The sequence below is a fragment of the Alosa pseudoharengus genome, unplaced genomic scaffold (genome assembly GCF_046254945.1).
Source record: "Alosa pseudoharengus isolate Yale_2024_CS ecotype anadromous, Long Island Sound unplaced genomic scaffold, YU_APseudo_1.1 YU_APseudo_1.1_scf_18, whole genome shotgun sequence".
NCBI classification, from domain to species: Eukaryota; Metazoa; Chordata; class Actinopteri; order Clupeiformes; family Clupeidae; genus Alosa; species Alosa pseudoharengus.
The window spans coordinates 22992186-23015216 of NW_027468650.1; the positions used below are offsets into that span (position 1 = coordinate 22992186).

A 23031-nucleotide genomic window follows, 5' to 3' on the forward strand; every position below is an offset into this window, starting at 1 on the left:
GTAAACAGTATATTGAAAGTGATATCTAGTTTGTATAATCTACTAATGTTCCAAATGTTTTCCACAATAGATGTACACTACGTGTTCTACATAATCCCTTAAAGAGTTCTAAGTTGAGCCATTGGGACAAGAAGGTCTATTTCTCTGTGATTTTTCTGTTTCTCAGAATACTCTAAAAGGCCCAGAATGTTCTCTGTATTTCTTGACTGATCTGTATCTGTTCTACAAAGTTCTTAGAGTTTTTGACAGCGACGGAAGGCTACAGCCAGAGACAAAGACATGAAATTGTTGAAACCGCATTATTAATTTACAGCAGTTTTGAACAAGTCTGTTTCTTACATGTCAGATCATTAACACTGCTTGATGTCAATGTTATACAAGTGATGATGTCTGAATCTAAGTACATATCATTGTTCTTTTAATAACATATTTCAAAATATAATTTCAAAATATTCAAAAAGCGTAATGTTGTTTTATCAAGTCTTTGTAATGTTATCAACATTAGTCTTTTAGAGTAGTCATCTTTTGCTAGTGAACATTATCATTAAGTTGCAAATGCATTAAATAAACTGTTAACATTTTGAAAAAATTCTCTTATCTCATCCAAGCAAAAAGAAAGATTGCATGCCTAAACAAATGTTATTTCTTAAACAATCTTAAATGGAATACAACAACTCTAATCTGGGCACAACAGTCAGCAATAACAATTTAAGGCTATTATATAATTCATATAATAAAGTAGTAGATTTATGTAGTTAATGATATGAGATTCAAAATACTTGACTAATAATAACTACTAGGACAGTGAGTCTGAAACAAAGCAGCACAATGCGATTAAACTGAATATTTCCGTTGTGGTGCAAATCTCAACTATACTAGTCTATGAATGGCAGTCTAAGATACGCAGTACAAATAGTGAGTTGTGTATGTTACAGTAAATCAGTAAAGATAAGTAAAGATAAAAACTATCCTTTGTGAGATAAATAATGTGATTTGTGGTATCTGTCAAACAGTGACTCTCAATTCGGAAGATTCAATTCCAAGCAACATACAACAAACATAAATAAAAGTATTATCTCTCTAATGTGCCCTTTTAAGAAGATTGAGCTATGCTTAAAAGAGCCCCGCCTTCTTTTTGAGATCGTTCTGTCGCCATCTGGGCAAGCGCTGGAAGTCACCCTTAGTGCAGCCCAGAAGACCCTCAAAATCGGCGTCTGATAGGTAGTCCTGAAGAATGGAGTGAAATAATAGTGCAAGAGAAAGACAAAGGAGTAGAACATTTATTAGAGATGAAGGGTGGGAGAGGCACATCAGAAATGTTTTTATTTATTTTTTATTTTTTTTAAATAAAAATCTACAAAAAATCTGTATCCCTAACACACAAAACCAGTGGTAGCAGATGAATGTGATCAACCAAAAAAACTGAAGTTTAGATTCAGAGTGGTTAACATGGTCCGTATAAATCGCACGTCGACATTTGGCACTCACCTCTCTCCTACTGGGGTCAACGCCTGTGGGCAGCTCATTTGGGGCTTTGTTCAGGATCTGGTCAGGACTCCATCTCCCAGAGTTCCTGCTGTTGGAGCCGTTGTTAGAGCTACTGATGGAGATGTGAGTGCTGGCACTGTAAGATGGGCCCCGTGGCCCTTGGGGCTTGTAGGCAGGAGGAGGGCTGCCACTGACTGGGCCCCCTGGAGCACTGTATTTGCCCCCGCCACCCTCAGATCTCTTGTTCAGACTGGCGTTGTTCAGGTTCTATAGCAACAGACAAGAGAACTGTGATCAACATGATCTTATAATAAAATCATATGATAAGGTGGGTAGCAAGAGTGAGACAAACAGACAGACAGACAGATAGATAGATAGATAGATAGAGAGAGAGATGCATAGAAACATACATACTGTACATAGATAAAGAAAGAGCTATACTTTGAAAGAAAAATACTGTCAAAACAATTGAAATCAAACTGGATTAAGTTGAATTTATTTCAGCTATGCCATTGGTGCCCTTGTCTTACCGTAATTAGATTCATATATTAACGTAATCCTAATGCAGTGGAAAGTTAGAGAAATCCACCAGGAACTGACAGAGGACCTGTGATTCATCCTAATTAACTGCACTGTCTCATCCTCACAATACAATAAATCCCCTGCAGACTCCATTAGAATGATATAAGAGCAAGTATCACCAGTGAAAATGTATCCTTTCCCCACAATGAGTTTGCCTGCTGATGTCAATACCACTCCTACTAACTACTAAAAACTAAGAATCTACCACAGGTAGTGTGACTATACTACTACTAGTAGTACTATTTATGTGACATTGTGTGTGTCACAGTGCCCTTCAGTTGTCAGTGGAGGCCTTACCACAGTGATCTGGGATAGGGAGGCCACATCGCCCAGCTTTCTCTTCATGTCTTCATAGGACAGGCCTCCCTGCGGAGAGAGGACATCTCTTAACACTCCTAGACACTTTCATCATTCAGCTGTCCTTACACTGCATCAGTCAATGCCTTATCAACAGTGTTAGTGCTCCTAGCCTCCTTATTTTAATGATGACACCATGAAGGCTGAGTTTAAAGAAACTCCAGAAAAACAGAACTTATAAACACAGATTTACACTCTGCGCAATAAATATATTATATTATACAGAAAAAAACCTTTCAGCAAAACTATTTGAGGTATCGATCAGATTCTTAGAGTGCTGTAGAGTGGAGTTTTGAAAGTCTCTACCACCCCCTGGTGGACTGAATTGACAATTGCAAGAGATACTAACACTCCACTTGTGGGGGTCCCAAGCATTGAACCAGCCAGTGAAGGTCAGAGGTTCATAACCCTGCTTGACTGAGATGATTGGCGTCTCAGGGTCCCGCCCAGCTGGGTGTGTCCTCAGGTACTCGAGCGCCCTGTTGCAAGCCTGCTCAGTTTCGTATTGGTTGGCTGAGTTGCCAATCCACAAGAAGATCTAGGAAGAAGACACAGAGAACAGATGTACAGTGTCATTTATTATCACTATCTTGACCAGTCCTAGACTGAGCCAAATAGACATGGACAAGCCAGGTAACTTTTGGTCTGTCAATCATGATAGGCCACCATAATGGTGCAAATAACTGGGAGATATGATGTGTGGTGGTACAGACAGCAGATGTTATATGAATTTGCACTGACTCTATTTCTAATGCAAAAGTTTACATTAAGCTATCTTATAATGGAAATACATTTATCATCAAATTTAGGGAGGAATGAGAGCTCATCATGGTAAATTTCCATATTAACAAAGTCATTCTTTATATTTGAATCAGGTTTGTGAGACATCATGTGACAGAAGTTCTGTGGTGAACAATGCAACAAATCCAGAAACAAATCCACTTGCATTCCAGCACAGCCTGTTGGAAAGTAACAAATGTTCTAACAATAACATACAACCTGCCACCTCATGCCTCCCCAATCAATTGTTTTCTGTATCATCAACTGCATGGCAAACAATGGTAACTGATTAAGATGTCCATCTGGTCATGCCCTAAGGTGAGTGATTTGATGACAATATGGTGCCTATGCCCTCACCTCCTCCCAGGTATCCAGCAGCATGACGTCATCCTCATCAAGGTCATCTTGAGCAAAGTCCTGCACCTCCGTCATGACAAACCGGCCCGTCTGATTTGAGCACTCAAACAGCCGAGGGCTGTGGGGAGGCTCCTCCTTCTCGAACCTAACCGCCCAATCAGACAGTGTGATTGATGGACTTGCCTTGGGGACCCACACAATTAAACACACAATAACAGCAAACATGGCAGTAATTGCCTCTGTGTACTGGCATGGTGTAAATAATGCCGTGACTCACAGAGCTTTCTAAACCTGTCAAACGGCTAGGTGGGACCCATCCGCCCACTGGGATTTAAATTACTCAGAGCCTCGTAGGAACTAAATAACTTCTCAAGCTGACACGATTAAGACACTGATGCAATGGTTCGCCTTTGTGTTGTTGTGCTCCTCTACTGTTCCCCATGACGACTGCAGGGGAGGCATTCCGTCTTGTGCTTGCACACTGCGTTGTGGTACATTGCCTTTATTTGGGCAGCAGTTGTTGTGCTGACAAATTGATGCCATGTTTTAAGTTGCGCTCTGCTCTTAAAATAAGAGAGTAGGATGACATGGGTGTTCTGCGTCAAAATTCAGTTTGATATTGCTTTCTGGTATTTTAGGTCTGTTAGATGCATAGACACAGTTACCGTGGTTAATGCTTTATCCATTCAACAACAAGGTAAAGACCACTGAAGCAAATGCTTTTATCCACAGCAATATACAGTGTATGCATTAACTAGAAACAGAACCCAGGTCACCAGATCGCCTTGTGGCAATGCTAACTACTGGACCACCTCCACCACCTCCACCATCTCACACCTCCACCTGTGTGGTGTGGTGTGTACCTCTTGTCGTTGGCGTAGGGAGCCTTGCCTCCGAGGGCCACCCAGAACTGAGCCGGTTCCTGGTCCTCCATCACCACCTCCTTATCCTGCTTGGACAGAACGCCACCCACATACTTCCCCATCTCCCTCTCATCCCCACTGCATCCCTGTGGAGACACAAATACACACACACACGCACGCACGCACACACGCACGCACGCACGCACGCACATACACACACACACAATGAAATACACATACACACATGCAACTAAAACTATACCCATTCATAAATACACACATTTACTATCCCCTTACAAGCACTGTCACTGTACAAAACTGAGTCTACTTACGAACTGCTACTGAATGAATAGATGTGTGTGGGGACTTGCCTTGCCATACCACAGGTACAGCATGCGGTCACTCTTCAGGAGAAACACGTCGTTGCTGTTGAGGGAGGACGCACGAGCAGGCACCTCTGTCGCCTTGGTGTTGAGCTCATGTGTACCCTTTACCTGGAAGAGCCTGGCATCAGTGGAGGGGCTCACCACCCCTGGCTTACCTGTGCCACCCTGTGTGCAAGACAAACAGTCACACCATTAGACATTATGGACTTATTACTGTGTAATAGGTCCAGACTACTGTAAAGTGTAGAAACTATACATCATTTATCAGTTATCATTAGTTGTGATGATTTATAATTTATTGTCAGTTGTGATATCACAGGGAAAAGCTCTAAATGTTATAAAATCACAATATAAAAACTGTAAACATCAATGTAAGTAACATGAAAACACTTATAATTTGCCAATGGACGAGTAACTGGATACTTATAGCAGAGAGATACAAGTCTAATTTTATAGAGCCAGACAGAAAACAGATTCAGATTCAAACACAATTATTGCCACTCAACATGGGGGATGGTCATTAGAGACAGACATAGAGAGAGAGAGAGAGAGAGAGAGAGAGAGAGAGAGAGAGAGAGAGAGAGAGAGAGAGAGAGAGAGAGAGAGAGAGAGGGAGAGAGAGATGAGAAGAGATCATCGTTACCTCAAAAATGATGAGCTTGCCCTTGAAAATGGCCAGAAAATGACGTGGCTCCTTGCCCATGGTCACTCTGACCTGAACGGGAGCTCCATTGTAATTGTTGTCCACGGCAACGGCCTGATAGGCACAAGCCGTGATCTCATCTTGGGTGGCGTGGCGTCCCTGTGGTATCCCATGATTCATGTCAGTCAGGCATGTCAGAGCTCAATGTCAGTCATGAGCATCTGCAGGGCTATACAGTAATCTGGGCAGTTTGTACCCCCATTCCATCTCTATGGTCATATGGGTGCCCACATTTTTAGTATGTTCATCAAATTTCATCCAATTATTTTTGTTTTGGTACTAAAGCTAAACCAGGAGCATAATTTTAAAGCATTTTTTATGCCACAATGAGTCAGTCACTCTGCCCTAATTTGAGTGATGTCTTAAGCCTAACTAGAGCAAAATGTATAACTAGGCAAACTACATGCAATACAGGGCAGTGGTGGAGTAGTGGCTAAGGAACCCCACTGTCACCGTTGTGCCCTTGAGCAAGACACTTCACCTCAAGTTGCTCTGGGGAGAATAATGGGCATATATGTCCCTTTGGATAAAAACATCAGCCACATTAATTAGTATATGCAACGCAGTATTGATAGTTCATGCACCAGAACTTTGCTTGTTGACAGGCTCTGCACTTTGCCTGCCATTTAACATAAGGCCCACTGTGTTAGTGTGTGGTAACTTTTCTATGGCGCCTACCAGCCACATGTAGAGGATGTACTGTGGTTTGTTAGCCCTCATGTAGGTGTACAGCACCAGGTAGCAGTCTCCTCCATAGAACTGCCCGAAAGAGCTGGGGTGAAGTTCCTGAAGTTCCCGATTCTCGATGCGCCAGATCTGGGCGATTGAAGAGAGAGTGATTATTCAACAAAGGGCCTTGTATTCATCGCCAACTGTTACTACTGTGTTTATGTTTTGGGTGTGGTACCATTTGCAATGCTCAAACTATGAGCTAAAGGGAGGGGAAACAGGTACTACGAGACGAGTTAATAAAAGAGGAGATTGTGAGAGAGCTTGTAATAAGAGAAAATGAAAGGGGGAGAGTGTACTTCTTTGTTTCTCATGCATGTGTGTGTGTGTGTGTGTGTGTGTGTGTGTGTGTGTGTGTGTGTGTGTGTGTGTGTTCTAAGGTGTGTGCACCTCTTACTTTCACATCTCCTGAGGCATCGTCTACCATGCGCTCCTGTGCTGCGATTTCAGGGCGGGCATGAAGCTCCATCACATCAAACGTCACTTGGTCCACCTTAGCTACACCCCAGAATATACATTCAATCCATTCAGTTCACACAAATGTGGAAAAAGTTCAAATAATTATACTGAGAAACAATGTACATAACACAAATTTATTTTTGGCTGCACTTTCATCTCTTGGAACCAGGGTAGTGCAACATGGCGGCTGAGGGTGACTATTGAGAGTTTAAGAGAGTTCCATTATCAGCATCATAGTTGTTCCCACAAGGCTTCCGTTTTAACATTCCATATGTTATCCTAATGAAGCGGAAGTAGATTGGGAACAAAATAGAACGTTCAAGCATTGTTTTTGTTTTTCTTGTTGAAAGGGTCTATACCTATCTTGCCCATGGAGTAGGTTCTCCCCAGACCCTGCGTCTGGCCCTCCTTAGTCCAGGACTTGAAGAGATGCTTGAACATGGCCGACTCCCCTCCGTCGCCCATCACCTCCACACTAGTACTGGACGGGTAGTTTTTAGCCTTGATGAATCCCTAGAGGAGGGGGATGATGAAGATGATCATCTCATTGGGAAGAAACAACATTGTATACTAATGCAAATGTGCAAATTTCAGAACCCAGTGAACAGTTTCTGGTCAAATTGAGTCTAGTCTTTTATGAGATGAATGTGTTTGAGAGAGGAGTGCTTTGAGTGAACAGATCTTACCACAGCCCTGGAGAGCGCAGCACGGCGTTCCTCTTTAGACGCGTGCTTTCCCTTCCATACAAACACATGCCTGCCCCCCTGGTCCACTATGTAGCAGTCCTGAAAGAGACGGAGAAAGAGGGAATGAAAGGATGACAGGAAGAGAGGGATGGGTGTGGGGGTGGGGGCAGAAGGGAGACAGACAGAGAATGCCAGTGAGAGATGTGAATACACAGAGCATGACACAAAAATATTTACAATTATTGTTTTTATTTTACCCTGTTCAGTATATTCTATGTAGTATTTTGATGGGCAGTGGTTGAAGAACGAATAGTAAAAGTGGCTCACAGTGGAACGTAACAGATCCTGGGTCAGTGGCTGACTGGCCACCTCCTGCACCATAAGGTTCCCACTTGCATCTGAAACACTGTCAGCACACACACGCACACACACACACACACACACACACACACACACACACATACACACATACACACACACAAATACAGTAAGTACAGATAATTAGTGGTGTCTCCATGGTGAGTTCATTGGCCCAAAAATGCACACATATACACAGACAGGGACAAGCACACACACACATTTGATTTGCAGACATAATTTATGGGTACCTACCAAACACACTTAATAAAGTTATTCATTCCAGTCATGCTAAACTGAAATTGATTAAACTAATTTGCCCATGTCTCAGCTCAATACAGATCATTAATCGCGTTACAGTAAACCACAGTTTGCCACCACAGTAGAAAATAAGACACAGGAAATAAAGAGCCCATGGCATAGAGCACGGTCTTTCCACGTACATGCACCAATGTGGTACAATATGTGCACGTGCAGCATTTCTTTCCGCAAATATAATTCCATGTCCTAGTTTAAGATTTTTTCTAGTGTCCCTGCTTTAGAATTGTTCTATAACATGAATGAAAACAATTTATAGTAGATTTATGAGAAGGTGATTTGTTATGAGGTTGTTTTAAATTATTCCACTGTTTGTTACGTCACTGTTTATACTGTTTTTGTTTTACTCATACACACATAAAAGCTTTACTGGAAAAGAAAAAAATCTTTTCAGTTGACATTACCGGTGGATGAAATTAATAAATATTCATGATGCAGAGGGATGGCACAGACCTGTAGAGTCTGATGCTGGCCATCTGGTTGAGGTCTGGCCTGTCGTCAGGAGTGGCGTCTTTCAGCCCCCCGGACCTCTGGCCGAGCACAGCCTTCATGACTTTCATCAGCTCAGGGGAGTCTTCCTCACGCGCCCCCTCTACCACGCCTATCTGAGCCCGACCCCCACGCTCCCTGTCCCGGATGTCCTGGGCCAGGAGAACAGCCTGGAGAGGAGAGGAGTGGAGAAGAGAGGAGAGGGGGGAGAGGGGGAGAGAGAGAAGATGAGAAGAGAGGAAAGGAGAGAAAAGGAAATGAGAAGAGAGAGGAGAGGAGGGGAGAGGAGAGGAAAGTAGAAAAGAGGAGAAAGGAGTAGATGAGAAGGGAGAAGACGCAAAAGGGAAGGGAAGAGAGAAGAAAGGAGAAGTGAGAAGAAAGAAAAAATAAATGAAGAGAAGAGAATAGGAGATGAGTGGAGAGGAGACAAGAGAATAGGATGGGATAAAAGAGGATAGTTGAGGAAAAAATAAATGAAGAGGATATGAAGAAGGAAGAGAAGAAGGGGGGGGAGCAGAACGCCTATGATGTACCAGCCCCAAACAACTGCACTCTCCTAATAAACAATCCCCCATCACAGTAAACAAAAAGTTAAACCCCCCCCCCCCCATCCTTATACCTGGAGTCTCTCTCTCCTGTTGCTCTGGGGACCGTTCCACTGCACAATCACTTTGCCCATATCCAGCAGGAATACGTCGCCCTTGTTAAAACTGTTCCAGGACATGTCCACCTGAGACGAAGCAGATGGCACCACATTAACAAGCTCCGTTTGCACAATAATAATCATTACAGACAAAAAAGAGTTTCACTTGAAGGATCCACTTGGGCTAAATGGTGTCTGTGATTAATCTCCAAACCAACACATTTACAAGAGAATGATTCACTCCACTCTTCCTCACAGGCAGGATGACAGCAAACATTTATCCTCTCTGATAAACAATGAGAAGTTTTAAAAGACCAGTTTTGAAATGCAGATTTCTTTCCAGGCTTTCTTCCATATAAACAGAGGAGCAGAGCTCATAAAAAAACTGTGGCCTTCTCTGAAGTGATGCCCAGTGGTGAGATAGTTTGTGGTCAAACGTCCAGTTCTATGGAGACAATCTCCTTCATTTCATCCTCAGCATGTGCTATGCGCACATGAATCCGGCCTTTTATTACGATTGTATTTGTTTTATTCGGATCTTATTCAGTCTTTCTCTTCCTGTTTCATTTAATTCCTGTGACACACATGGAGGCCAAGTCCTTGTTTTGGTGCCACAATGCAAGCAACAACACACCCAGGGAACCAATAAATGTTGCAACAGGATAAAACAAAACACACCAATCAAAAAAGTGATATGTGGGCAAACACACCAATCAAAAAAGCGATATGTGTGCCATGGTATTTAGTTGGCGTTATGGACATGACAGTTTTGCGTGGAATTTCCCATGTACAGATAGCCAATGAAATGACTAAAAGGCAGAATGAAAACAATGCAATATACTTCTTTTACCGTATGTCGACTCCAAACTTGTTTGATAATATACTGACTTTTAATGGGCAGAATTGCATCTCTGTCAATACTGATATGCGCACAGAAAGCCTGGTATTGATCTATTTCTTTTGTTCCAACCCGGAACATGACCCTTTTGTCAGTTCTCAATGCACTGGGTACCCACTTAGTGCTAAATACATGCCCAGTACATTGATCACTAGTGAAAAGGGACATTTCTACATTGTATTACTTTAAGAGTGTGGTAGACTACGGATGGAGCACGTGTGGGAGTAGGTGTACGTGAGTCACTACCTCAGTGGCCATGATGTGTTTGGTCCCTTTGATGTGCAGCAGTCTGAGGATGTTGAAAGCATTGGACTCCACATGCTGGAACCCAGATGCCACTCCACCCTTCTTGTAGCTGAAACCCAGGACCCACAGAAGAAAAAAACATGGCTACTGTTCAGTAAAAGGTATCTCAAGGTAATGTAGGGCTTAACATTCACAGATTTGTTTTTGGAGAGTTGGGTGGTAGGGTGACAAATCCAAAATGGTCAGAAATGCCACTGAGGGCTCCGACCAGCTTGGCAGTGGGACTCACATCAGTCCGCTCTTGAAGTAGCTCTTGAACTTGGACGACTCGTTGGCCTGCACCTCCCTGTGCTGGACAGGGCTGCCCCCCAGAAACTCGTCCAGCTGGGTGACATAGATGGCGGCCGCTCCTTGCTCGTCCTGGGAGGACAAGTTCCCAATCCAGTAGTGGATGTCAGTGCGCTGAGGGGATTTATGACTCACCTGAACAAACAGTGAGACAATCATGGACATGGAAGTAGAATAGAATAGCAAAAACAAAACTATGAAGCTGCTAAAAGAGATAAGGTACAGGCACAAATACAGCATTCTGAAGTTCTATTGTTTGTACGATATGAGATATAAGGTTAATGTTGCAGTGCACTGTTAGTGTGAATCTGTATAATCCAAAGATCCGAATAGTGTTTGAATAGCTGATCCATTTACAAATGGACACCAGCAGAGGGTCAATGAGTGGAAAGCAATTCACACGGCTATCTCCGAGGGGTCTTTGTGTTGCTGGCTAGTGGTTTTCAGAGTCAAAGGGAATTCTGCAAATAGCCTTGGCAAAGTTGTTATGACAACTGGCTCTATGATTGCACATCTCAGTAGTGTGGAAAAGCTTGTGTGTGTCATTTCGAAACCACACCAACGGCTTGGCAGCGCTGTGTGCTTGTGGACTCACATGAAGGACAATGTAGCAATCCCCCTCAAAGAAATTCCCATAGGCTTGCTCGGGCACAGGAACCATCTTCATGCTCTGCAAAGTGAAGACGACGCAGCCTTAAAAACTAATCGTGACTGTGGGGAATACGGACAAAAAGAGATGAGATGGAGGAGAGGGCGTTATGAGGGGGAGGGGAGGGAAGTATGGGGAGCAGAGAAAAGAGATGGAAAAGATGGAAAGAAGAGAGATTGGAGAGCGGAGGAGAGAGGAGAGGCAGGGGAGGGGAAGAAATGAGGGGAGGTGAGGCTAAGAGAGGGAAGGTGAGAAAATGTGCAGATAAGAGGAGAGATGTTAGAAGAGGGGCAAAGTTGAAAAGAGGAGAAGAGGAGAAGAGGAGAAGGGGTGAAATGTGGAGACGTGAGCAGTTAAAATGAGCAGACAGGAGAATGAAGGAGGGAGGGCAGTAGAGGAAATGATAAGAGACAAGAAGACAAGCACAGAGAGGTGTAGAAAAAAGAAAAAAAAAGACTCTGGGATGGTGATTTGAGATGCAGAAAGAAAGACACTGAGTAGGCAATCAGTCCATGGCTGCTTACATTGATGGTCCATATCTGCAGTCCAGGTTTCTTCTGGATGCTCGTCAACACGTCGGTAGTTTCTTCTGACATCCTGAGAGAGTCTAAGGGGAGACAGGTGGTAAAATCTATGTTAACTCATGGTTTGCAATAACATACAGTATATAACATACAGGGTTGGATAGTAATGGATTACATGAAATCTGGATTACGTAATCAGATTACAAAAATCAAGTAACTATAATCAGCCCAGATTACAATTAAAAAAAATGTGTAATCAGATTATAGTTACATTGTTGGGGATTACTTAATTACATTTTATCTTGCAAACAATGCAACTTTTTTATGATAGCCTAACAAATGTTTTAATTTGACAAGCAGCCCATTCGTTTGTCCACTAGATGTCAATATCATCCAATTGCCTGTGTAGTTTCTTAACGAAAAAGGTTCAAATCAAAACCCAAGATGGAGGAGCCGTCGACTTTGACTGATAGACCGGTTCCAGTCCGGAAAACTGCATTCAGCACTTGGCAATATCGCATCAAAATTAAAATCCTAAATTAAAGTAATCCTATAAGTAATCAGATTATGTTACATGTTTTGGGTAACCTGATTACGTTAGGCCTACTGATTACAAAAATTGCCATGTAATCTGTAGTCAATAATTGATTACATTTCAAAGTAATCTGACCCAACCCTGATAATATATATGTAACTACAAAATAAGAATATTTATTGATTTATATATGTTTTTAGAATATATTGTTACCAAAACGTTTATCTTGACCAACCCATCCAAATTGGCTTTCAAGCATCACATTATACAGATATAAATATTATGAGTTACATCAGTATGCAATTGTTGACAGCTAATATGTTGTTTTCAGCTTTAATAAAGCTGTCGCACATTGTAGTATAAAGCCATGTGATGCAGTCATGACAAAATACTGATGACACATCTATCTTAAAATGTGTAACAATATTAAAAAATAAGGTTGTTGAGTTGACAGATTTTAGCATCAGTTCATTTTCTCCCCTAAGAATGAGTTCAAGATATGAGTTCAAGTATTATGTAGGACAGTTAACTAATGATTCTTGTTCTTGAATTCATTACACAGCCAATAGATGATTATGGGTAGATTGATTGCAATATTCATAAAAGCCTAATATCCACATTTGTAATTCTATGTTCAATATTCTGAAATATTTAAGATTCCAACTTCCAACTTTGGTCAACTCCTTGAACACAACTAGGGCACAAGAGGTGAATTCTAAAAAAATCCTTAAGGATGACCCAGTCATCAGCTTCTTGCTGACAGCGTAAGACGACATGACGACACACACTGAGCTGTGGAACAGGCGGCGGCTCATCTCCAGCCCAAGTTCATTAATATCCTAATTGTCATATTTTTGATGCAAAATTCATAGTGGTGCAGGTTCTTTTTTTTAACCCTTAAAGGAGTACCGTCACACCGGTGTGACGGGAATGTTGAGAAATGAACGTTCTAAAGAATATCTGGGTTCATTGAATTCAACATAGAATTTTAGAACCTTCAATTGTTGCAGAACTTAGAATGTTCAAAAATCTACACCTTTAAGGGTTAAGGATGGAAAGCGTCCCACTTCCATCTTTCCTTTGATAGCGCCCGGGTAGCCGGATGGTCGCGAGGAGATCAAACACAGCAGATATACACTTTTACGAAACCAGGGCTGCTTCATTATTCAACCTGAAGGTACTGGAGTCCTGATCAGGAAGAGATACCTTACGAGTAATGACAGGATGAACACAGAGGACGCAGCGCAGTGCAGGACACTGACAATGCTGGAATACATCAACTGAGAAGCACAGCACTGGACCACAAAGAGAGAGCTTAATTGAGAGTTTGCGTTGCATAACACTGAAGTATGATGTTCCATAAAGGCTGAACACCCACACAGTATTTTAATAGCAGAATACCCCCCCCCCCCCCCCCCCCCCCCACCAAACAGAGCGGATTACATAAGTAGCGTGGTAAAAACTCTCTGTCTGGATCCTTAGTGGATTTGTCCAGAAAATAGAATCTGAGAAAAAGAGAGATCTAGAATCTAATGCATTTTAAAGACTCCAACAGAGGGGGTTGAAGTGGTGGATCTTTTGGATCTTTGACACCACAATCCATCAGCCATCAACAAGAATGCAACCACCAGCACTCAAATGGGTGGGCATTTGAGAACATGGGTATAGTTCCTTGTTACTGTAATGAATGAACCTCAGACTCAAATGCAGCGAGCAAGTTAATTTAATAAAGTTCAGGTAGCAGGTCACAAGTCCAATAAACAATCCAAGGGAGAATCCAAAGAGTAATCCAAGGTCAGGCAAACAGGTCAAAAACGAGAGTTCAGAATCAAACAGTAGGCTAGGCTATACAGGCTTAGTAGAGTCACAAACAACAATACCTCACGTTGGTGTGAGGTGCTTCAAGTGAATATAAAGGGTGAGGTTAGTTAGTGATTATTCCCAGGTGTAGCTAAAACTACGGGGAAGCTGTGCAGGGCTGAAGTGGGCGTGTCTGTAAACGTGCAGGCTGCACTGTCTCAGGTCTTACAGTTACACCCATCCTAAACACTCCTCTAAGTGTCCAATGACGCAGCATCCTCGGAGCATGTTTGAATGTTGTCACAGCAGGGCCATTTCAGGCCATGTGACCTTTAATATCTACCCCACCACCACTTTAAATATTAAAGCCCACCAGGAGCAGCCGACCTTTAAGCACAAGTCCAACTGTTGCTAGGAGATGGCGATGCAACTCAGCACCTGATTGACAGGTCGGTGTAGGTGGCGTAAGGACACAGTGGAAGCATGGGCGGATTATGAACTTTCGGGCCCCTGGGCCCAGATGTTTTAAGGGCCCCCCACTAATTGTCGCTTATGTGGGAGGGGGGGTTTGGGGGTCTTCCCCCAGAAATTTCCTGTATTCTGGTGCATTTTGGGGATGGCCAATACTTTAATTCAATCAGATTCATAGCCTACATCCTGATTTGTTGATATTGAGGCAATGATTCCATGCAAAGGCTTGGGCTTCAGGGCCCCCTGACCTCTTGGGCCCCTGGGCCTGGGCCCGGTAGGCCCGTGCAGTAATCCATCCCTGAGTGGAAGCCAATTTTTTACACAGTGACCCTCAAACAGGATGCCATCACCTGTTTTTTTTTATTATTATTTTTTTATTCCTTTTCAATGGCGGCAGGGCCGGAGTGGGGCCACTTTTCAGCCCGGGAGTTTCAGGCCCAAGACCGGCCCAAATTTTCCATAGGTGGAAATTGGATAAATGAATGTATAGCTTTTATTAGTATGGTTCAACAAATGTGTAAAGGTTATATAATAATTCACTTCAACTGAGAAGTTAACAAAAAATATTCCACTATTCCACAAGTTAACAAAAACAGAAAGAAAGAAAGAAAGAAAGAAAGCCTTTGAAATGTAGCCTATCCCACGCTTCCACAAAGAGGCATATTGAACTAATGTTTAAGCTACATGCTTTTTTGCATGGGTAGGCTATATTGTTTGGTGATTTAGCCTAGGCTACTCCTTTACTACACCCTTCTGAGCAAGCAAGGCATATAGGTTATCATGTAATTGGTCTTTCTTACATTAAATAACTTTATCCTCTCTACTTGTCCCTGTAGTCATGGCCTCCTCATCACTAATTTAGGGCTCATCATTTTCAATGGTCGACTGGTTGATCTGCTGTTCAGAGGCTACAATTTTTACCGCAAAGACCTACACAGATCAAGCTTCAGTTTTGTTATTTGCATACTGCAAAGTCTATGAATCGGATACAAAAGGCTATATTTTAAGTAATTTAATATGTTGCTTACGAATAGCTTGACAACAACGTCCAGTATTAGCCCAATAATTACATTGCTAATAATCATTGCCTATAGGCTATCTCTCTTTACCAGTTGCCACTTTTGTCTGTAATCTGGAAGCTATGCACATTTAGCAGCATTCTACCTGGCCGTTTCAGTCCCTCCTGGCCTCTTTCTACCATTAGTCAGGGGGCCAAAACTGATAATAAAACTCTGTCGGACACTTTTTGGTACAAGCATACAACCTATCCAGTATTAATATTTAACCCCTTAACATGTGTTCTAGCCAGGTTGTCAGCTTAGAAAAATTTTTTTTGTCCATTTTAACACTATATTCTTATAAGTGGTAAAAGCGGATTTTTTTCCCAAAGTGCTTTCATTTTCTTCCATGTTACCTACTGTAATTTTGGGCAAATGTGCAATATAATCCAATTTATGTGCAAGCATGATCATTAAGGTGGTTGTCAAGCTGATTTTTTTTTGTGTGTGTGTATGACTTTAAGCAATTTCAGGCCAATTTTTTGGTTTCCTGCTCAACATGACATACCAACACCAAATGTTGAATATCTCCACAACCACCAATATACATAGAAATGGTATCAAATGAAAGCCAACACTCATGGGATGTCTGCAGAAGTGTCAGAATGAACATGTATTGTACAGTGTAAGAGAACAGAACTAGAACATGAAAAATGGTCCTATAAGTCTTGAGAGAATTGCTTTATAAAGCTTAAACTGTTAACCATGTTGTTAGTTGCTTTGGTTAAAAATGCGTCAGCTAAATGTAATGTAATGTAATAACTAATAGTTGTATGGCAAAGGTATGATTTTCCCCTTCCAAGCAGTGACACTCAGGTAGGCAGCCAATAGAAGGCACCCAGGGACCATGTCCATGTGCTCAATCTGAGTCCTGGTCAGGGACACAAAAGAAGAGTTTACCATTTTGAGAATGAATACCTTCCCGATACAAAACATGCATGCATCCAAGGGCATAAAATAAATCTAATCTACAAAACAAGAAAAACAATATCATGCCAAATAATATGAAACAATGTAGTTGCATATATTGTGGCAAAACTCAATAATAATGATGTGAGTACATGAGTATTCTTGCACCGAGCTGCACAGGCACATCCACATGCACCACTACAAAATATTCCACTTTTTTGACATCTACACTGCCTGGTACTGCACTGACATCCACTTTCCTTGCATCCACATATCGTCAGCTCCAAGCACCTGGCCTGTACAGGTTCTTTGGTTAAAACGTGGGGGACAAGCATTCCATCCTTCATGTGCCAATCACAACTGGTTGGTAAGGGCAACTGTGGATGGGTCACTGGTGACTGTTTCCACTGAGTTGGTGGTAAAATATCCACATTGGCTTTCACTTTCAAAAACAGGGCACAGCGAACATCATGGATTGAAGTGCTGTTTGTTTTTGGATCATACAGTTTGCAGACAAACTGTTCTGCTGAGGATAGAATAGCTGGACTTGATACTTCATCCTCACCAAAGTTGTGGAGAAGATGAGGGCACTGCTGGAACACTTTCCACGCCATCCTTTTTCCTATTCCAGTGAACTGACTGGTAGTGTCACATCCAGTGATGGCATGAAATGCCAACAGACCATCCAGAATCCCATTTGACATTTTAATATCATGCACTTTAATGTAGCGTGGTTTCTTGGCAGTTCCTGCTTTCATCCAAATTTCTGGGCTCAGCAGGTTGCAAACACAAGATGCAACAACAGTACATCTGTGTCACTGCACTGAATGATGAGCCTCTCATACCCTTTGGTTGTGGGATCATGAGGTTGTGCCTTCATCTTCTCTACAACTTTGGTGAGGATGAAGTACCAAGTCCAGCTATTCTATAAGTATAAGTATATATACTCTTTTGATCCCGTGAGGAAAATTTGGTCATTTATCCCAATCTGTGAATTAGTGAAACACACTCAGCACACAGTGAGCACACAGTGAGGTGAACCACACACTAATCCCGGCACAGTGAGCTGCCTGCAACAACAGCGGCGCTCAGGGAGCAGTGAGGGGTTAGGTGCCTTGCTCAAGGGCACTTCAGCCATGCCTACTGGTCGGGGTTCGTACTGGCAACCCTCCGGTCACAAGTCCGAAGTGCTAACCAGTAGGCCACGGCTGCCCCAAACCTCAACAGAACAGTTTGTCTACAAACTGTATGATCCAAAAACGACCAGCACTTCAATCCATGATGTTCGCTGTGCCCTGTTTTGGAAAGTGAAAGCCAATTTGGATACTTTACCACCAACTCAGGATGCCTTGTCTCTGCACCTAATGAGGGCCCACTATTAAACAAAGGTTTGGAAACAGTCACAAGTGACCCATCCACAGTTGCCCTTACCAACCAGTTGTGGTTGGCACATGAAGGATGGAATGCTTGTCCCCCACGTTTTAACCAAAGAACCTGTACAGGCCAGGTGCTTGGAGCTGACGATATGTGGATGCAAGGAAAGTGGAAGTCAGTGCAGTACCAGGCAGTGTAGATGTCAAAAAAGTGGAATATTTTGTAGTGGTGCATGTGGATGTGCCTGTGCAGCTCGGTGCAAGAATACTCAGGTACTCACATCATTATTATTGAGTTTTGCCACAATATATGCAACTATATAGCCTGACGAGCCAGACCCACATTAAAATGTAGGGTCTGGGCACTCACCGTTCGCAGTGCTCAGTTCAAGGGGTGGGATAATCGGTTGTCTTTCAAATTCCCTCTGCACGCAATAGGACAGCGCTAGAACGAGTCCCATGCGTTTTCCCACCAGCGGAGCTAGTTGGTTAGTTCAAACTTTTGCCAACTTAAAAAAAGCTTAACTCGTGTCAAGCTGTTTGCCAACAGCAAGATCCATTTTCTTTGTTTTCAAGTAGCAGGGAATTCAAGCCAAACCGCTGCAACTCTGCCATCAATCATTATGTTAAACCCGCCTAACGATTTGATTGGCCTGATAGAAGTTTAATTTTTCCAGCTCACAAGCTAACGGAGAGTTGCTAGACTAGCCCTAGCAGCAAATGTAATTTGCTGCCGCTAGGGTGCGTCTAGATTTCTAGGCTAGCAACTATATTGTTTCAGATTATTTGGCATGATACTGTTTTTCCTGTTTTGAAGATTAGATTTATATTATGCCCTTGGATGCATGCATGCATGCATGTTTTGTATTGAGAAGGTATTCATTATCAAAACAGTAAACTCTTCTTTTGTGTCCCTGACCAGGACTCGGACATGGTCCCTGGGTGCCTTCTGTTGGCTGCCTACCTGAGAGTCACTGCTTGGATGGGGGAAAACATACCTTTGCCATACGACTATTATATAGTTATTACTACTAACTAGTTACTTACCCCTAACCCTAAAGAAGTGAGAAAGCAGTTATGTTGGGATGGAATTAATAACTATAGTGATATGTTAATTAAATATAATTTGTGTTACAACCTGGTACATTAATGAAGTAAAATAGCACCATAGACCACCATCTACAGTTCTACATTTCCGCCTTGACATTAAAGAATTATAACTTGTGCAGTATTGCACTGCCTCTCCCTACAAGCTTTAAACTTGGCTTGACTCATTCCCATAGATAGGGGTACTGATTGATAGAGGTTTTGGGATACTATGCTATGTTTCCAAGCTGATATTCACTTTGAAAACTGGTTCTCTTTAGGCGGAGATAGTTTTTTTCATGTTCTAGTTCTGTTGTCTCTTACACTGTACAATAAATGTCAATTCTGACACTGCAGACAGCCCATGAGTGTTAGCTTTCATTTGATACCATTTTTATGTATATGGTCCTTGTGGTTGTGGAGATATTCAACATTTATTGCTGGCATGTCGTGTTGAGCAGGAAACCAAAAAATTGGCCTGAAATTGCTTGTACAAGTCACACAAAAAAAATTCAGCTTGACAACCACCCTAATTTCTTACCTATGGGTGTCTTCTACCTAAAAAAATAGGGTGACAGCTTGTACCAAAACATGTCCGCAAAAGTCTTAACGGAAGCCCTTTTCAGAATTGGCCCCCTGACTACATCCATCCTTCCTGACGCTTATGGCTACTGTAGGGCCGGCCCGGCTGAGAAAACTTTTTGGAAAAGACGGGCTATATGGACCCAACCAACACTTTTTGGGAGGGGAGAACTCCCTCACATGGTAGGCTACAACCCATACAGAGGCAACGGTGTCATGCACAGAATGCAGAACGTGTAGGCCTATAGCCTACTAACTAGACTAACGTGACAAATGTCAAAAATGTTTTCCCTCGACCGGCCCAAAAGTGAAGCGGCCCAGCGGGAATACTCCTGATTCTCCCGATTACCCACCCCGGGCCTGAATGGCGGCATCCACTTGAGGGGCAAGCCCTGATAGAGGCACTGACTCAGGCAAGGACAGACACACACACACACACACACAAAGACAAACAGCATGACACACCAGCAAAGTTTTAAGTGGCACGATTAAGGAGGTGCATATTTTCCTGAAAGATTGCAACCAACTACACTGGAATGAGGAGGAGTGCAGTGGAGCTGTAGCCTAGTTATGATTAATGATCATTAATTATCACGGCGAGCAGAATTTATTAGATGGAGGTTTTTTTTTTTAACTATCATCGACTTTCCCCCTGATTCTTACAATGTACAATGTACAATGGACTCAGTTGCCCACATGATTTTTCCCTTAATGTTTTAGCTACAGATTTCTTACCTCTACAACTACAAATTATTTGTCAGTCAAATACACTTAGAAAGGACTCCAATTAGCAGTTATTTGATGTTGAGCAGGGTTCATGTTTCCTTAACCACATTTGGAAAAATTACATTCCAAATGACTAATTTGATATGCTGAGTATCGCCATGATTGAGATACAGTTGAAAAAAGGCCCCAAATGGGTCAATATCAATATCTTGAGGCACCTGACAGCTGACAGCCTCACAGGGCCAATATATAATAAAACTACTATAAGGAAATACTAACTAAAGAGGAAATACACAGAATATATGAGAAGAACATAACGATAAACATTGCGCATGCCTGATCAACTGCACGCACTGTTTGTACAATAAGTACATATGTATTTGTAACATGCCATTATAAAATAAAGAAAACATTTAGTACAATATTTGTATCAAAGAAGGCCTTCCCCCCCTCCACGTGCCCATGACTTGGAGTCAGTATAGCCCAGTGGATGATGCGGCTCTGGGCTTGGCTCGGCACAGCTCATGGCCTGTTATGGGTCTTCTACTACACCCTAGGAAGCCATTCACTATTCATACACACAGTGAGACCTGCTCTAATGGGGCCTTTCAGGCCCAGCCGGTACATCATTTACCATTCAATTAGTGGCCAGTGTCCTGTCCCTCACTCAGGGCTGTGGTTGTTAGCGAAGGAGATTCTGAACAATAAGGCATAGTGCAGTATTATGTTTCCATAGTCATGTTATGTCATATTTGCATTCTTTATCCAGGGACCAGGTATACTTTACAAACATTCAGCACTGCCAACTGCCAATGCTACATTCAAAAGAGTGTTCACTTAAAAAAATCATGACACTATTTCACATATTATTTACTTCGGCTCACAGGATAGGTTAGAAATAAGCATTATAGAGAAATTCTAAATAATTTCAGTCAGCAGTAGTATCAGTCTGTATCACTGTATCATTAAACACATAGCATATTATCAGTTTCCATGTCCACATATCAATCCACATATTTATAATGTCTATTTATAAAAATGTCTATCCAATGTTTAACATAATGCAATAAGTTATGAACATCATATATTAGTGGTCTGTATGCATGACCAGACATTGTTCCCTGAGTTAATTGGAAACCCGATATGCACAGAGATAAAAATGAAAGATTCAGCTGGCATTCACACTTCATACCCTTGAACTTTACTATCCAAATACAGCTGGCTTATTTGCATGGGGGAGTGCAGTCAGCTGGAGTGGCTGTTTGCATGGCTCTTACCTTAAAGCTGCTGAGCTGAGTCCCAGGTGTCAGTGGGTTATATCCAGAGTGTACTGTCTGCCTGTATGTATGTGATATGGAAATGAGCATTCAGCTGGCTGTTTCTCTCTCTGGTTGACCGTCTGAATGTTTGTGGGGTGGATTGAGTTGAGCAAGGAAATTATTTTCTCAGTGTCCCCACCCAGGTGAAAGCACACCTTCACACACCTGCTCTACGCACTGAAAAGGTAAAGTGGTAAGCTGAGTGTCCACTCCCTTCAACTGTTACAATGGCATGCTTCTCTCTCTCTCTGTCTCTCTCTTTCTCTCTCATTCATTTCTCTCACTTCCTCCATACTCAGACACAGACAAACACACACACACACACACACACATACACAAACGCACTGTACACACAATATCTTAAAAATAGGTTGACACAAAAAGTGAGAAGTGCAGCCACATAGAGTCTGTGTAAGTCTACAGTGCCACAAAATCCCTTAAAATAACAAAAAAAAATGTTGTATGATTCCATCTGGACAATTTTTCTCTCATGTGTACAGTAGGCCTATGCCCTTCTTCTGCTGTTTGATAGACAGGCTTAATAGACCCGGTGTGTGTGTATGTGTGTGTGTGTGTGTTTGTGTGCTCACTCTGGCCTTTAATCTCCACCACTGCTGACTCCTGATTGCAGTCCCTGGAGGCTGTGATCGCTCCCCTCTGGGCTTAGCCAACGGCCGGATGTGTGCACACACACACACACACACACACACAAGGGCTTAGCAAGAGCCATTCGAGAGCGAGAGGCAATTATTAAACTCCCATCCACAAGCAGATGGAGAGCTCATATGAAGGACCACACTGTGAGAGGCTCTTGGCCCAAAATAAGAGGGTTCCTGGTCAAGAGCAAGTGAACCAGCAAACCAGCGTACAGCTGATAGGCGCGCGTGTGGTTAGAACAGCGATTCTCCATCAAAGTTTGGTTTGATCGTTCCATCTCTCCAAACTCTCGATTTGACAGTGAAATCAAAACAAGATAGTAATTTGTGTTTGTGTGTGTCTGCAAAGTCCTGGGAGAGGAGTTGTAAAAAGTTTACAAGGAGCGGAGATTTGAAGTCTGTTTGAATACTCTGCCTAATTTTCTTGTTTCTCTGTTTTACTACATACTGTAGAGAGCCAGTGGCAAACGTTCCTTTGATTGACAGCATCCGGGTGTTCCTTTGGGTACCTCAAGGCAGTGGGGATAATTGCAAAACATCGAACAGATGCGCTGATTGTCACCAGGCATCTCCGTCTAGCAGGATTACTGCGAGACACCACCATTGCACATCGGATCAACACACAAACACACTGACACCGCACAGTGAACAAGC

At 42.4% G+C, this 23031-nt stretch overlaps 1 protein-coding gene across 1 annotated transcript; it reads right to left on the reverse strand.

Annotated features, from left to right (window-relative positions):
• Nucleotides 1-562: 562 nt before the first annotated feature.
• vill (villin-like) lies at nt 563-21792 on the reverse strand. Its single transcript, XM_076290600.1, has 20 exons — nt 21680-21792; nt 11863-11945; nt 11285-11359; nt 10631-10824; nt 10342-10450; nt 9174-9284; nt 8519-8724; nt 7718-7796; nt 7391-7489; nt 7064-7217; nt 6643-6743; nt 6195-6332; nt 5457-5615; nt 4799-4978; nt 4428-4573; nt 3565-3709; nt 2777-2965; nt 2368-2436; nt 1489-1755; nt 563-1227 (listed from the first exon to the last, which is right to left on the reverse strand). Exons 2-20 carry the CDS (start codon nt 11932-11934, stop codon nt 1114-1116), a joined length of 2607 nt encoding a protein of 868 aa, XP_076146715.1. The 5' UTR covers nt 11935-11945; nt 21680-21792; the 3' UTR covers nt 563-1113.
• Between the last annotated feature and the right edge of the window lie 1239 nt (nt 21793-23031).